The following is a 17,770-nucleotide window of genomic DNA, read 5'->3' on the forward strand; positions in this document are numbered from 1 at the left end:
CCTCCTGCCCCCAATCCCTCCCAGCATCAGGGTCTTTTCCAATGACTCAACTCTTCACATCAAGTGGCCAAAGTATTGGAGTTTCAGCTTCAGCATCAGTCCTTCCAGTGAACACCCAGGACTGATCTCCTTTAGGATGGACTGGTTGGATCTCCTTGCAGTCCAAGGGACTCTCAAGAGTCTTCTCCAACACCACAGTTCAAAAGCATCAATTTTTCAGCGCTCAGCTTTCTTCACAGTCCAACTCTCACATTCATACATGACCACTGGAAAAACCATAACCTTGATTAGACAAACCTTTGTTGGCAAAATAAATGTCTCTGCTTTTTAATATGCTATCTAGGTTGGTCATAACTTTCCTTTCAAGGAGTAAGCGTCTTTTAATTTCATGGCTGCAATCACTATCTGCAGTGATTTTGGAGCCCAAAAAAATAAAGTCTGACACTGCTTCCACTGTATCCCCATCTATGTCCCATGAAGTGATAGGACCAGATGCCGTGATCTTAGTTTTCTGAATGTTGAGCTTTAAGCCAACTTTTTCACTCTCCTCTTTCACTTTCATCAAGAGGCATTTTAGTTCCTCTTCACTTTCTGCCATAAGGGTGGTATCATCTGCATATCTGAGGTTATTGATATTTCTCCCGGCAATCTTGATTCCAGCTTGTGCTTCTCCCAGCCCAGCATTTCTCATGATGTACTCTGCATATAAGTTAAATAAGCTGGGTGACAATATACAGCCTTGACATACTTCTTTTCCTATCTGGAACTAGTCTGCTGTTCCATGTCCAGTTCTAACTGTTGCTTCCTAACCTGCATATAGGTTTCTCAAGAGGCAGGTCAGGTGGTCTGGTATTCCCATCTCTTTCAAATTTTCCACAGTTTATTGTGATCCACACAGTCAAAGGCTTTGGCATAGTCAATAAAGCAGAAATACATGTTTTTCTGGAACTCTCTTGCTTTTTCAATGATCCAGCAGATGTTGGCAATTTGATCTCTGGTTCCTCTGCCTTTTCGAAAACCAGCTTGAACATCTGGAAGTTCATGGTTCGTGTATTGCTGAAGCCTGGCTTGGAGAATTTTGAGCATCACTTTACTAGCGTGTGAGATGAGTGCAATGTGTGGTAGTTTGAGCATTCTTTGGCATTGCCTTTCTTTGGGATTTAAAGTATAGCATCATTACAAATGTGAAAATCAAAAACTTGTAACATTCTAACAATAACATTAGTTAATGTGTTGAATGCCAAGCTCTCAATTATCTTAGCACCTTAACCACTGTATCTGTATTATTTTAGTTAATCCTCAAAAACAAACTTATGAAGTAGGTACAATTATTATCACAGTTTTATAGATGAGAAAAATCAAGGTATCAAAGTTAATTTACCCAAGATCATTCATATAGTAAGCAATGTAGTTAGCATTTGATATTACATTTTCTTAATAAATTTTTGTCATCTTTAAGAATCATCTGCATGATTTTATTTCCTATCTACCATCCCACAAAACACCAGAAATCAAGTAATTATTCGTGTCATATTTTTCTCTTTCAATTATAATTGACCCTTGAACAACATGGGTTTGAACTGCACAGGCCCACTTATATGCAGATTTTTTAAATAAATACAAGCTATAGTGCTGCATGATCAGTGGTTGGTTGAATTCACAGATACAGCATCAGGGATACAGAGGGCCAACTATGAGCTACATGCATATTTTTGCCCTACCTCCCCCCGTTGTTCAAGGGTCAACTATGTGACCACCATCTGAATTGACAATGGCAACAGTTAGAGACTTTCTTAGGGTTGTCTCAAAAAAAAAAAAAAAAACCCACATGCCTCCTGTACCCAAAGTAGTTCTAAATTTTATCTTCTTTGTGCCCGGGAACACCAGCAACAGGGCCTGAAATGATCCTCAAACTGTCCTTGAGATTATGTGTCTAAAGTTGTAGAGACAAAGAACTTGGAAACAGAAAGTGATGTAAGGAGATAACATAGAAAGGAACACTCTATAAAGGATTTGAAGAACCAGTGAGAGACTTGGCTCTCTGAAGCAGGATGCTCTCCTCTTGAGAAAAGGCAACCGGGTCAAAGTAAAAAATTTAGCAAAGGTATTAGACTATCTAAAGTTTGGAGTTGCATAAGGTAATAGGAATAAGAGGCCCAATGCCTGGTGTAGGGTTATGGTCCTGTTCGGAGAGGAGTGATTGAACTTGCAAGCCTAGAGAAGAAAATAAGCAGCGAGTATTTAAAAACAAGAACAAGAACAACAACAAAAGCTTTGTGTTCAGAGGTTCAGAAAAATTGGATGAAGAATGTAACTGAACTCTTACTTGGGAGCTCAAACTCACCTTCATTTTGTAATTGAAGATTAGGAATGACTAATAGAGGAAAATGTGTATCACAACCTCTGCCTTCAGTGTGTTCAATTTGAATTCTGAAAGAAAACAGGTAATTGTATATTTCATATCTGATCTTCAATAAAACATTGCAAAGGAGTCACTGTTATTCACACTTTATAGATAAGAGAATTAAGCTCCTGAAGTTAAAGTCCACAGTTTGTAAATCATGAAGGTGAGATTTGGAGCGTATAGGTTAACTCCAACATGTGCTCTGTCCACTAAATTTTACTACTTGTCAGGAAGGGACTCAACTATAATAGAAAGTTCAGTTCTACATCAATTCTTCTCCCATTTAATTTTTAAATCCATATATATTATAAATCGACGTGTTGTATTAGGTCACTTTTACCCAGCCAACACATTGGGATTACATTACTAATTATATAAAGATGTCTTCATCTTTAGTTTCTTCATTTTCTTGTATCAATTTTTTCATCTTTATTAAGATATAATTGACATATAACGTGTAAGTTTGAGATGTGAAATTTGATGATATGATACACTTACATTGCAAAATGATTACCACTGTAACATCTCCATAATATCACATAATTATCATTTCCTATTTTGGGTGAGAACATTTAAGATATACTCTTCTAGCAGCTTTCAGATATATAACACAATGTTGTTAAGTATAATCACTACAATGTACATGAGACCCCAGAGCATATTCATTTTATAACCAGAAGCTTGTACTCTAATCAATATTTCCCCATTTTCCCCATCCTCTAGCCTTGGTAACTACCGTTCTGCTACCTGTTTCTATGAGTTCAACTTTTTAGATTCCACATGTAAGTAACATAGTAAAGTATTTGTCTTTGTTTGACTTATTTCACATAGCATAATGCCCTTAAAACCCATCCATGTTTTTATAAATGGCAGAATTTCATTCTTTCTCATGGCTATAGAATGTACAGCTAACCTTTGAACAATGCAGGTTTGATTTGCAAGGGCCCACTTATATGCAGATTTTTTTTCATTAGCAAATTCAATAGGATTACATGATTCAACCATAGTTGGTGGAATCCATAGATGACGAGCCATGAGTAGAGAGAAAACATTTATATGGGGACTGTGGATATGTAGGGTGAACTATTTGTTTTATGGGGACTTTCAATTGCACAGAGGTTGAGCGCCCCTAGCCCCAAAATTTTTCAAGGGTCAGCTATATCTTTAACCATTTATTTTTTCATGAACACTTAGGCTGTTTCCATATCTTAGCTATTGTAAATAATGCTGTGAGGAACATAGGAGTGCAAATATCTCTTTGAGATCGTATTTTAATTTCCTTTGAATGTATACCCAGAAGTCGATCCAACCAGTCCATCCTAAAGGAGATCAGTCCTGGGTGTTCTTTGGAAGGACTGATGTTGAAGCTGAAACTCTAATACTTTGGCCACCTGATGTGAAGAGTTGACTCATTTGAAAAGACCCTGATGCTGGGAAAGATTGAGGGCAGGAGGAGAAGGGGACAACAGAGGATGAGATGGTTGGATGGCATCACCGACTCAATGGACATGAGTTTGTGTAAACTCCGGGAGTTGGTGATGGACAGGGAGGCCTGGCATGCTGCAGTTCATGGGGTCGCAGAGTCAGACATGACTGAGCAACTGAACTGAACTGAACTGAGGATTGCTGGTTCATATGGTAGTTTATTTTTAATTTGTTGAGGAATGTCCATGCTTTTTTCCAGAGTGGCTATATCAATTTACATTCCCAAAAAGAGTGTGCAAGGGTTCCTTTCACCAAAGTCTTGCAGTTTTAGTGTTAAGATCTTTCACCTCCTTGGTTAAATTTATCCCAAGGTATTTTATTGTTTTTGATGCTATTATGAATGAGACTGTTTTATTTATTCTTCAGATATTCTGTTGTTAGTGTATAAAAACAAAACTGATTTCTACGGGTGAATTCTATATGTTTGATTTCTCCATTGCTATGTACGCAACTTTGTGGAATTCACTGACTAGTTCCAACAGCTTTTCGGTGGCATCTTTAAGATTTTCTATGTAAAATTATGTTATCTGCAAATAAGGCAATTCTACTTCTTCTTTTCTGGTTTTGATGCTTTTGTTATCTTTCTTGCCTGTTTCCTCTGCTAGAACTCCTAGTACCTCAGTGAATAGGAGTAGTGAGAGTGGGCACCCTTCTTGTCTAGCTCCTGATCATAGAGGGAAATTTTTCAATCTTTTGTGATTGAGTTTGGTGTAAATTGTGCCTTTGTCATACATGGCTTTTATTGTGTTATGTCCCTTTACATGTGACTTGTTTAGTGTTTTTATCCTTAAAAAAACCTTGTATTTTTTCAAATGCTTTTTCTGCATCTACTGAGATGATCATATGATTTTCACCTTTCATCCTATTGATGTGTTGCATCACATTTATTGTTTTGCATATGTTGAACCAACTTACATCCCAGAGATTGTTGCTGTTAAGTCACTAAGCCATGTCCAACTCTTTGTGACCCCATAGACTACAGTATGCCAGGCTTCCTTATCTCTCACCATCTTCTGGAGTTCACCCAAGCTCACGTCCATTGAATCGAAGATGCTATGCAACCATCTCATCCTCTGCCACTCTCTTCTCCTTTTGCTTTCAATCTTTCCCAGCACCAGGGTCTTTTCCAGTGAATCGGTTGTTCACATCAGGTGGCAAAAGTACTGGAGCTTCGGCTTCACCATCAGTCCTTCAATGAGTATTCAAGGTTTCTTTCCCTTAGGATTGGCTGTTTAATCAATTTTTCTCAGAGATAAGTCTCACTTAATTATGGTGTATTATTCTCCCAATATGCTGTTGAATTGTGTTTAATACATCACTGAGAATTTTTGCACCAGGAATATTTGTAGTTTTCTTTTCTCATAGTATCCTTACTGGCTTTGATATCAAGGTAAGGCTGGTCACTCAAATTGAGTTTAGGAGTGTTCCTTCTTCTCTGATTTTGTGGAAGAGTTTGAGAAGGAATGTCATCAATTCTTATTTAAATGATTGGTAAAATTCACCAGAGAAACCATCAGGTCCTGGATTTTCCTTTTGAGAAAAAGGCTTTTCCTTTTTTATTACTGCTTTATCTCCTTACACATCATTGGTCTCAGATTTTTTATTTCTTCATGATTAAAATACAATCACATGATTAAAAATACAATTCGTCATTGTATTTTTCGAGGAATGTATCCATTTCTTCTAGAGTATCCAATTTGCTGGTGTATAACTGTTCACAGTGGAAAATTCTTAAAGAGATGGAATACCAGACCACCTGACCTGCCTCCTGAGAAATCTGTACGCAGGTCAAAAAGCAACAATTAGAACTGGACATGGAACAACAGACTGGTTCCAAATTGGGAAAGGAGTACATCAAGACTGTATATTGTGACTCTGCTTATTTAACTTGTATGCAGAGTACATCATGCGAAATGCCAAGCTGGACGAAGCACAAGCTAGAATCAAGATTGCTGGGAAAAATATCAATAACCTCAGATATGCAGATGACACCACCCTTATGGCAGAAAGTAAAGAACTAAAGAGCCTCTTGATGAAAGTGAAAGAGGAGAGTGAGAAGTTGGCTTAAAACTCAACATTCAGAAAACTAAGATCATGGCATCCAGTCAGATCACTTCATGGCAAATAGATGGGGGAAAAATGGAAACAGTGACAGACTTTATTTTGGGGGGCTCCAAAATTACAGCAGGTGGTGACTTCAGCCATGAAATTAAAAGACGCTTGCTCCTTGGAAGAAAAGCTATGACCAACCTAGATAGCATATTACAAAGCAGAGACATTATTTTGCCAACAAAGGTCCATCTAGTCAAAGCTATGGCTTTTCCAGTAGTCATGTATGGATGTGAGAATTGGACTATAAAAAAAGCTGAGCACTGAAGAATTGATGCTTTTGAACTGTGGTGTTGGAGAAGACTCTTGAGAGTCCCTTGGACTGCAAGGAGATCCAACCAGTCCATCCTAAAGGAAATCAGTCCTGAATATTCATGGGAAGGACTGAGGCTGAAGCTGAAACTCCAATATTTTGCAATTCTTTCCAATTCTTTGCACTACCTGATGCAAAGAACTGACTCATTTGAAAAGACCTTGTTGCTGGGAAAGATTTAAGGTGGGAGGAGAAGGGGACGACAGAGCATGAGATAGTTGGATGGCATCACCAGCTCACTAGAGATCAGTTTGAGTAAGCTCCGGGAGTTGGTGATGGACAAGGAAGCCTGGTGTGCTGCAGTCCATGGGGTCACACAGAGTTGGACACAACTGAAAGACTGAACTGAACTGTTTACCGTAGTCTTTATGATCCTTTGTATTTCTGTGTTATAACTTCTGCTCTTTCATTTCTCATTTTCTTTGTGCCTTCTCTCTTTTAGATATTCTCACTAAAGTTTTTCATCTCTATTTATCCTGTCAAAAACACAGCTTAAGACAAATGCATAAGAAAGCTGTGGTACATATATACAATGGAATATTACTCAGCCATTAAAAAGAATACATTTTAATCCATTCTAATAAGGTGGATTAAACTGGAGCCTATTATACAGAGTGAAGTAAGCCAGAAAGAAAAACACCACTACAGTATACTAACACATATATATGGAATTTAAAAAGATGGTAACGATAACCCTATATGTGAGACAGCAAAAGAGACACAGATGTATAGAACAGTCTTTTGGACTCCATGGGAAAAGGCGAGGGTGGGATGCTCTGAGAGAATAGCATTGAAACATGTATATTGTCATATATGAAACAGATCTCCAGTCCAGGTTCGATGCATGAGACAAGTGCTCAGGGCTGGTGCACTGGGAAGACCCAGAGGGATGGGATGGGGAGGGAGGTGGGAGGGGAGATCAGGATGGGGAACACATGTAAACCCATGGCTGATTCATATCTGTATGGCAAAAACCACTATAATATTGTAAAGTAATTAGCCTCCAACTAAAATAAATAAATTTTAAAAAAAAGAAACCCTCGGTTCTGAAGTTGACTGAGCATCAACCTCTCCAACTAAGGCAATATACCTTTAGGAAGAAAAAATGGTTTCTAAGGACAGTGTTTTATTTTAAATTAAAACTTTTAAGTTTCCTGTGAGATGCTGCCTCTCGTTTCCGACTCTTTGTGATCCCATGGACTATAGCCTACCAGGCTCTTCCGTCCATGGGATTTTTCAGGCAAGAATACTGGAGTGGGTTGCCATTTCTTTCTCCAGGAGATCTTCCCTGACCCAGGGACTGAACCCGGTCTCCCACGTTATAGGCAGACGCTTTACCATCTGAGCCACCAGGGAAGTCTGAGATGCTGCATAGGTCATTAATTATTCAGTGTTGGTTGGATGTCTTGTCAGAGTGCACTTCTACTAAAAACATGCACTCTCTCGGAAAATCCTTCACTAACATGCAATGAATAAAACTGATCTATGTTGTGTCCACAAAAAAAAACAAAAACAAAAACACAGCTTAGTTTTGCTGATCTTTTCTATTGTTTTTATGATCTTTATTTTATTGATTTCTGTTCTGATTTTTGTTACTTTTTTCCTTCTGCTATCCTTGGGATTAGTTTGTTCTTTTTCTAGTTCCTTGAGGGCTAAAGAGATCAAGAGACCAATAAGTCTCTAAAATACTGTGAGCACCACCAGCGCTCAAGTTGGCCATGTTCCATGCAGGCTTAGGATAATTATTCACAGTTTCTTAAATCTTGGATTTTGAAAAAGTCTGGATTTTATATAGATAGCTTAGCAACCTTAAAGGGTTTCAATAAGGACTATCAAGATTATCATCCTTATTTTTAAAGGGAAAGAATATAGACTGCTTTGGAGAGGGGTAATCATTACCCATTGCTTGTACACGTCAGGAATCAAATTACTGAAAAAGTCAACTAGGAGAAAAAATTCTCCTCAAATATTCATGGGCAGTTTTATTTTTTCTCTAGGAGTATTGATCTCGATCTGGCTAAATCTCATTAAAAATACTAATAAAAACTTCCTGGTAAATAAGGAATACTGTTGTTTAGTTGCTAAGTCATGTCCAACTCTTTTGTGACCCCATGGACTGTAGCCCACCAGGCTCCTCTGTCCGTGGAATTTTCCAGGCAAGAATACTGAAGTGGGTTGCCATTTCCTTCTCCAGAGGATCTTTCCAACCCAGGGATTGAACCCGCATCTACAGATTCACCTGCTTTGCAGGCAGATTCTTTACCACTGAGCCACCAGGTGTGATCCAAATGCAAGGTAAATGCAAGGCTTTCTAATAAATTCTCACTTTCTTTTATTAATTCATTCAAAAAACCATGCTGCACTCCTACATATTGTAGACTATGAAAAGACTGATTGTCCCTATCCATAGAGAGTTTGCAGTTTAGTAGAGGGCTTCCCTTGTGGCTCAGCTGGTAAAGAATTCGCCTGCAAGCAGGAGACCTGGGTTTGATCCCTGGATTGGGAAGATCTCCTGGAGATGGGAAAGGCTACCCACTCCAATATTCTGGCCTGGAGAATTCCGTGGACCGTATAGTCCTTGAGGTCGAAAGAGCTGGACTCTATTGAGTGACTTTCGCCTTCAGAGTAGATAATATATTTGCATAAGCAACTATATTAAGGAGTAAAAGACATAATAGGGATAAGAACAATTAAGGGAGGAAAAAGAAAGGTTACAAGGTTTAAGGAATTAACCCGAAGTAGGTCTTAGCTGAAATAGACCTTGAAGAAGATTGGGAAAAGCAGAGCTAGCAGGATGAGAGAGGGAGCCACAGACCAAAGGAACAGTCTGAGAAAGGCAAGCATGCAGGGAAACAAGAGCCAAGCCTGAGAACAGTGCTCCCAGGCATGAAAGATGGTGGTGGTGCCGATGGGTGGCAGGGGGTTCAGTGGCAGATGGTGAAAGCATCTAAAATGAAAGGTAGGCTACATGTGTGAACAGAGTTAGTTTGGGAATGAGAGCTCAATGGCTGGGTGTGTCTGTTTGAGCTGAAAGCCTCTCCCTAACTCTTTCATTAAACACACAACTAACCTTCAATTGCCCTCTTAATCTCAGTTCAACTTCCAGTATTTCAAAATCATCAAACATAAAGAGGTAGTACCCTGAAAGAGGGTCTTCTGTTCAATGTTAGGAGACTAACTCCAATTACAAAACTTTGCAAATGTCCCCAAAAAGGGAGCAAGATAGATTTATAAATCACTAAATCTATTAAGTTATGCAAATTATAAATTCATAACAAGCTGGCACACAGTTTTAAAAAAAAAAGTGTCCTTTGAAACTTCTGAGAATTCAGAATTAGAATGCCAAAGTGTTGGCAGATTATTTGATGAAAGAGGCCTTAATCTGCCAGGGAAACATCTTTAGGGGGTCTCTAGAAAGCAGGTTCGTATATAAACTCTATTCAGCAATAAAGTTTACATTTATGTTTTCTCTGATTTCCCCTGTTTTAAATTCCTTTGGCATAGGAACTTCTTAGCCAGTCTCTGTGCCCCAGTATTTCTCAAACTGTTTTCCTGGCTACATAGATCACCTTAAGATTTTGGACTTCACACCAGACCAGGCTATATGGATCGCTTAAGATTCTGGACTTCACCCCAGATCCAACCAGTGAGACTTTACAGGGACAGGTCCTGAAATTTGAACTATAGAGAAGAAACTTCTATATTTCTGTGATTACTTCTACCTAGATTCTTCCTGTGTTATTCTTTTATCACTTTTATCACTTGCCCTCTCAGACACCTGAACTATTCATAGATGGAATGGATGCTGGGGCTGGATATTCTTCTCAGCGGGCGCTTTGCCAGATGAATGATGTCATCTGGAGTCAAAAACTTAATCCAATACTCTTACCAACAAGTCACAAACAGCCAAGGGATTTACTGTGGGTAGAATTTCAGAAGATAACTACAAACCAGACTTCTTTAAATGCCTAAAGAAATTAACTTTTATTCCTTTTAATATTGGTCACTTTTCTCCCCTTTTATTTTGGTTAGCCTTTTCTTTTCTTTTGTATTTCCCCCAAATATTGAGTAACAGGACTGGCTCTGAGTACCACAAGAGAAATGATTAAAATAATATCGCTCTTACAAAACATATCTTACCAAACAATTTCATTTCTAACATATGAACCCCACATTTCTTCAGCCCATTTAAACTTTTCTTATCTAAAGTCAAATAAGTATATATTCTGGATACAAGCAATTTCTCTGTTTTCTAAATACTGCCTTGGATGGAAAGTGTAAAAAATATATTACCAAATATATCTTTACAAGTTTTACACTTTAAGTCAATCAACTGTTTATGCTATAACTTATTGTCATATGTTCTTTGATAGAAATTGAAGTAAAATGTACATTATATATAACAAGGAGGTTGTGTGATTGATAAGAGATGAATGTAAAGACAGAAACCTACATTTAAGTCCCATTTATTAATCCACATGATGCTAGGGAAATTCACACAATGTCTCCAAGTATCAGTTCTGTCTTCAAATGAAATAAGAATCAAAACTATTCTTATTTCATAGTTATTATAAGGAGTAAGGGAGATCATGTATATTTTGTTTCCTAATTAAACTTTTTACGAATGCCTGATAGTGCTAAGTCATAACTTGTTCCTTGATCTCTGAAATCATCTTCTTTTAATTTTCATTAAGAGTTAAACTTTTCCTGTCTCCTCCTTACGGATTTAGGACATAGTTTTTTCACAGTCGGCTCATCAATCAAATATGAAAAGCAGTGACTGAATTCAGATGACACTGGTCACTAGGGGATACTGGAAGCCAAAATCTACATGTGATAAGTCACAGGATCATTGTTGTTCAGTTGCTAAGTAGTGTCCTATTGTTTGCAACTCTATGGATTGTAGCACGCCAGGCTCCTCTGTCCTCCACCAACTCCCAGAGTTTGCTGAAATTTATGTCCATGAGTCAGCGATAGATCTAACCATCTCATCTTCTGTCGCCCCTTTCTTTTGCCTTCAATCTATCCCAGCATGAGGGTCTTTTCCAGTGACTCGGTGCTTCATATCAAGTAGCCAAAGTATTGGAGCTTCAGCTTCATCGTTAGTCCTTCCAATGAATATTCAAGGTTGACTTCCTTTAGGATTGTCTGGTTTGATCTCTGCAGTCCAATGGACTCTCAAAAGTCTCCTGCAGCACCACCATTCAAAAGCATCAATTGTTTGGTGCTCAACCTTCGTATGAACCAACTCTCACATCTGCTCATGACTACTAGGAAAACCATAGGTTTCACTGTATGGACCTTTGTCAGCAAAGTGATGTCGCTGCTTTTTAATATGCTATCTGCGTTTGTCATGGCTTATCTTCCAAGGAGCAAACATCTTTTAATTTCATGGCTACAGTCACAGTCTGCAGTGATTTTGGAGCCCAAGAAAATAAAATCTGTCACTGCTTCCACTTTTTTCCCTTCTATTTGCCATGGAAGTGATGGAACTGGATGCAATGATCTTAGTTTTTTGAATGTTGAGTTTTAAAGGATCTTTTTCACTCTCCTCTTTCACTCTCATCAAGAGACTCTTTAGTTCCTCTTCATTTTCTGCCATTAGAGTGGTGTCACCTGCATATCTGAGGTTGCTGATATTTCTCCCAACAATCTTGATTCCAGCTTTTGATTCATCTAGCCTGGCATTTTGCATAACGTACTATGCATATAAGTTAGATAAGTAGGGTGACAATATTCAGCCTTAACATCTTCCTTCCCAATTTTGAACCAGTCAGTTGTTTCATGTCCAGTTCTAATATGATGCTTCAGCAGGTGATTAAAATTCTGCTCAAATAAACCCAAAACAGTAGCTTTCCTTCTACTTCCCCGTTGACATAAACTGAATAACACAACTTTGACCTAAACCTGCAAGACCACCTTACCCTTTCTTCCTCCCTTGCCCACTCTACTAGGGCTCACAGTCAACAACAATTAAAAAATCATTGGCTCTTTCCTAAATCTCTAATACTTCTTCCCTGCAGCCAAAGACCTGCAAAGAAATCTGAGACCTGCAATGCCAGGATGGGGGTTAACCTGATCCACTGACAGGCTACTACCAAAATATACCCAGCATTTTATATGTGCTTAATCTTTACAATCCTATGAGTAGCATATCAATATCTTTGTTTTAGATGTTAGAATATTGAGGCTCAAATTGACTCAGTAACTTTTCCACAGTCACCCAGTTCATGAGTAGCACAATAGGTTGGCTGCAAACCCAGTACTAAGCCAGGGTTCTCTCCACTCTCTAGATCTCATCTCTGCTCTGCATCGTTCTGCTTCACTTTCTATGGAGTTTTAGGAACATAATGTCTACCCCAAATACCTGCATCAGCATATTAGAGTCACCTGGGAGATTTTTACAACTACAAATGCCTAAGTTTCCTCAGGATCATTTATAACCAAAACTCTGGCAGAGACACTCCAGCATCTTTAAGTCTTTTTTTTTTTTTTTTTCCTGCAAATGATTCTGTTGCATTGTTAGATTTAAGAACCACTGGTTTAAATAATGATATTACTCATGCTAAACATTTTTATATTGCTTTAACATTTAATCAGTGGTGTGTTCTTATTATAAAATATCTTATTAACACATAGTTTCCTTTTATTGTAATAACAGGTGGATGAGACATTTATAGATTCGGCCTTGAACAAGCATTATATCAAGAACCAAGTAGTGAAACTGACGTATGTATGCTTGGGCAAAGGTGACTTCATGGTCTAGAGTGACCAAAAGCACAGGACACAGGAACCTTTATACACTGTTGCCTCTACAAGACTGGCTTTTGGCCAGGATTTCTTATTAATATGATTGCAACAACAGTCTCAAGATATAGAGGTGACCACCATTTTGTAAATGCAAAAACTGAGACTCTGGGAGATTAAGTGAAATGTTCAAAATTCCCCAAGTGACAGAACAGGAATCAAATCCCATCAAGTGATGGTAAGGCCTGGGACTGCCAGAAACCAGGGCCTTGAGAAAACCCAGCAGCATGTCACTGCATGCACCAAATTGTATTCTTTCAATATATATGTCATTTCAAAAATATTAAGGAGCCAAAGTTGACTACAAAATGGGGTCACAAGTCTTTCCTGGATTGAACCCCTAGTGACAGGAGGCATGCCCAAACACAAATAAATAAACTTGAAATAAATGTTGAAATAAATTTCCATTTGTGGTGGTGGAGGAGGAGACTCATACAGGCTGAGAAATTGCTCAGAGGTTTCAGTTGTCTTATTTGGAAAGTTCATAGCAGAACATGTATGTAACAGATACAAACCTATGGGCCTGTGTGACTCATCTTCTTTTAAAAAAATGAGAATATTCAGATGGATATATTTGAAGGAAATAATAATCAGTTTTCTTATCAATAGTCTAATGCCCTATTGGTAGAATGACTCCAAGTTTCTTACACCTTTACCGTAACTAGGTACCTCCAGAAGGATTTTACGATATAAATTCGATACATTTTATAATACATCTAGGAGAGAAAAAGCGTGTTTTTGCTGAAACTGTCTAGATTTCATGCCCTCCATTTTCAAATTCTGACTTGCCATAACATCCTAGCAAAATTATCATAGTCTTATGCACTCCTTTGAATGTGTAGTCATTATCATTTTGTAAGTTTTTGTGTGGGTGCCTTCCACCTGGTAAACAATGTTTTCCCTCTGATTTAAGAGGAGGGAATATTTGCCAATTTGACATAAAATTCTGATTATTTATATCTTCACATTCCAGAGCCTAAATGAACCACAGTATATAAAATCCCTTCAAATTGATACCATTTCCTCTTTTTTAAAGTCAAGGGATTCAAGAAAATAGGGCTCTCATGCTTATTATAGCTTCAATCTTTTGAAGTGTAAAAATAAGAGATGTGGCAGATCAACATATAGGTTTCCATTTTGTACAAGACCTTTACTGTTTGATTTTCATACTTTAAGCATATATGAAAATTCATCCCCTCAAGTGAAGGGACTTAAACATGTTTATATGAAAAAAGTTCAAGGAATTGGATATGCTTAATTTGGAGAATACTGAGAGACCGAGAATATCACTGTCATCAAATATTATACATGGAAGAGAGAACTGATGTTTTATGTATGTCCGAACTGGTAGACGTAAGCCTATGGAGTGGAAGCTTTAAGGAGCTATGTTCAACTCCAAGTGAAGAATTCTCTTAAAATCAAAGCTGACCAAAGAGAAATAGCCTCTTTAGGGAAGTAAATTTCTAATCATTTTAATTACTTGCTGGGGTGAGATGACCACTTATCATGGAGGCTGTAGAGCTGATGAAGGTATCACATGCGTGACAGGTCAGAGATACCACTGAATTTTTTTCCAGTCTTCAGGGTTTATGATTTTGCTGATAACATTTTAGTTTCTGAGTCTTATACAAATACTATAACAAGCCTTCAAATTAATGGGAAAATTCACTTAACGCAAAAAGAGAACATGAAGAGGGAATATATGAAACAATCTTGAGTCAGAGTAACATAAATGAGTAGCAATATGAGATAATCAACTGTTGACACTTTCAATTGAAGCATAATTCAAGGGAATAAAATACAAAAAAAGAGTGTAGGATAATACTGGATGTATTCTTTGAACAAGTACATTTCTATTCTATGTCATAGTCCAGAGGAAGATGGGACGACAGTAGATATCATTATGGTGTTTCAGTTCCCCTCTGCTGAGCCAAGTGCAGTGAGAAGTAGGAAAATCCGCAGCATCTTAGATGAGAAGATAAGGAACACCAGAGTCTTGCCAATAAACACCTCATCAGTTGAAGTTAATGGTAAGTAGGTACCTTTCTACGTGACATGAAGTTCTCTATTAAGTCCTTTTTATGTCTAATCATAAATTTATTTACTATTATTTCCATTCCAAATAATAGCTAGAATTCAGGTGAAAAAAAATATTCAAGTTAAAAAAGTGGCTTTTAAAGGCTTTATTATTCTCTGATGAAAGCATATCTGAAATTAGTCAAGTGGCTTTTCCTATAGTAATTGACTGGCACTCATCTTGAAATAAAAGCAAACCTTTACCACTAACAGTGTTCATCTGACCCAGCCACTGCCTCCATGACTAAGCAAGTGAAAACACCAAGTGTTAAGCAATGGCTGTTTTTCTGTTTCAGAAACATAAACCCAGTTGCTGCCCTTTAGAAATAGGAATAGTTTCTGTGAATAGTGAAACTGTGAAGTTTGTGTTAACCTTTTTCCTGTGGGCATTTGGGAAAACGGTAAACTAACTTTGGAGCCACTAAAGTCATCTTACAAGTAATGAATTAAAAAATCATGAAACTAGAAATCATAGGAACCATTATATCATCATTGCTTCTTTAAAAGAAGTAGCTTTTATCAAGGTCCTTCTCTATGCCCTTTACATGCAGCATTTAGCTTCTTTATTCTTATGAATTAGGCAAATTCATCTTTAGAGATGTGAAAGAGGGGCTTTAGACCTTCTATCTATAGTGAAAGGACTCTGGCAACTAAAAAGGGCAAAGATTTAGTTAAGGACTCCAGTAATTTAAAAGAGCAGAGATTCAACTCTATTGATAGATTGCTAATTTCTTGAGAGGCTTTATGAGGGGGAAAAAAGTGTTCTTTGGTCAAACACTTCTTAGAAATGCAATCTACAATATTCACCTCTTAGAAATTCACCCCTTATATTAGCATACCAAAAACTCTCAGGAGTCCAGCCAGACAGAAACTGTTTGAAAGTGAAAGTGAAAATCACTCAGTCATGTCCGACTCTTTTCGACCCTGTGGACTGTAGTCTGCCACGCTCCTCTGTCCATGGAATTCTCCAGGCCAGTATATTGGAGTGGGTTGCTGTTTCCTTCTCCAGGGGATCTTCCCAACCCAGGGATCGAACCCAAGTCTCCTGCATCACAGATGAATTCTTTACTGTGTAAGCCCCTAGTGAAACCTGAAAACCTGTTTACCCCTGTTCATTAAGCTGCTTCCACAAGCATCTATTCCTGAAAGACAAGTACAGATTTCCCCTTCACATTCCAGTGGACACCAGACTTAAGAGTCACAGAAGAGAATCAGAATAAGTGTGATTCATATCAGACATGAAACAGAAAGCCCTGCCCTTTCAAGGGTCTGGCTGACTCTTTAGGAGGAAACCTGACCAGGAAATAAAATCTGTGGGAATGGGATGGGCAGGGGTTTGCTGATGAGACAAAGAGTCAGTTAATCAGGAAATGAACCTGGGAACCTCTCCCAACCCAGGAGGGAAGAACCTCTCAAGGGCTTAATCCGCCTTCTTTGTTTTTTCCTTTATGGATAACAAATGAATCGAGGTTGTGAAATACTGGAAGTTCTGATAAGTTACAAGATGTATTCTACATAATTTTAAATAACCAGTTAATTTGCAAGGAACTTCAAAGCCTGAGCTATCTGAAACCAGAAATGAAGCATGAGGTGGTCATCAGGTGTCTGGGCTTTTTATTTCCTATAGGTTCAGTCTGTGACCTGTAGTCTGTTTTAATGTCTATAGTAGATTAAAGGGCAGGACGTGCTGATGAAGAACCTGATTTGAGAGTTACCTGATTCTAACTCCACTGAGTCACTACAGGACTACCCAAGTTCTGTAAAGGACTTGTATTTACAAAGTCCACCAAAGGACTACCATGCCTTTTCCTCCACTTTCTCATCTACAATCTTGCAATGATAATATTTGTTCTTCCTGAAGTCACAGAAATATCAAGAATATATACAAGAAAACAAAAGATATAATATTGAACATATAGGCTATCAGAAAGTTAGAAAATTGTGCATATACTTTGGAAACCTGAAAATATTAATGCAAATAATTGGTGGTAGAAAAAACTAGAAGCCTGGCGGTTTCCAAATTTCCAAATATGAAAAGAGCAGCGTGTACTAGCACTTAGGAAAAGCTCACTCAGTAGAAAACTGATTCGAATCCTCAAGGCAATCCTTGTAGACAAAAAAACTGCTCTCCAGCAATACTTAATTTGGGGGATTTCAAATGAATGGAAAATTGCAGAAATTCTAGACAAAATCTAGAAATAACCTCGCAGCCCCCGATTTACCCAAAATCTGGCAAGTATCTGTGTTTTGGTTTGACAAGTAACTGTGTGGTGTGCTCCTTCCTGTGATGTGATGTCAGAACAAAATGAATATTGACTCCTTTGAATTGCAAATGCCATGGCTGTGGAAGAGCAGCTCCTCACCCATAGGCTGTTGATGTGGGAAACGTAGAAAGTAAAACCATTTTGTCAAAATTGGTAATTAGCAATAGTCAGTCACTTGTATATGGGCAGTTCACCTCCAGGTATAACCATTCTGTCTAAAATTCTTTCCTCAAAAATCCAATGAAACTCCCAATACTACACGTACCCTGGTCTCATTCCTGGAAAGGGCTGAGTTGCATCTTGCTCAAGCTA

General features: G+C 38.0%; 1 protein-coding gene across 4 annotated transcripts in view; it reads left to right on the top strand.

Moving 5' to 3' along the window:
• The window catches only part of TMPRSS11A (transmembrane serine protease 11A), a 54,471-nt gene that overhangs the window by 19,829 nt on the left and 16,872 nt on the right, over nucleotides 1-17,770 (top strand). For all 4 annotated transcript variants that reach the window (XM_043906625.1, XM_043906627.1, XM_043906626.1 and 1 more), the window contains exons 4-5: nucleotides 12,973-13,040; nucleotides 14,988-15,148. In XM_043906625.1, the coding sequence (XP_043762560.1) occupies nucleotides 12,973-13,040; nucleotides 14,988-15,148 (229 nt within the window). The remainder of the gene's footprint in view (nucleotides 1-12,972; nucleotides 13,041-14,987; nucleotides 15,149-17,770) is intronic.

The sequence above is a fragment of the Cervus elaphus genome, chromosome 6 (assembly GCF_910594005.1).
Source record: "Cervus elaphus chromosome 6, mCerEla1.1, whole genome shotgun sequence".
NCBI lineage: Eukaryota > Metazoa > Chordata > Mammalia > Artiodactyla > Cervidae > Cervus > Cervus elaphus.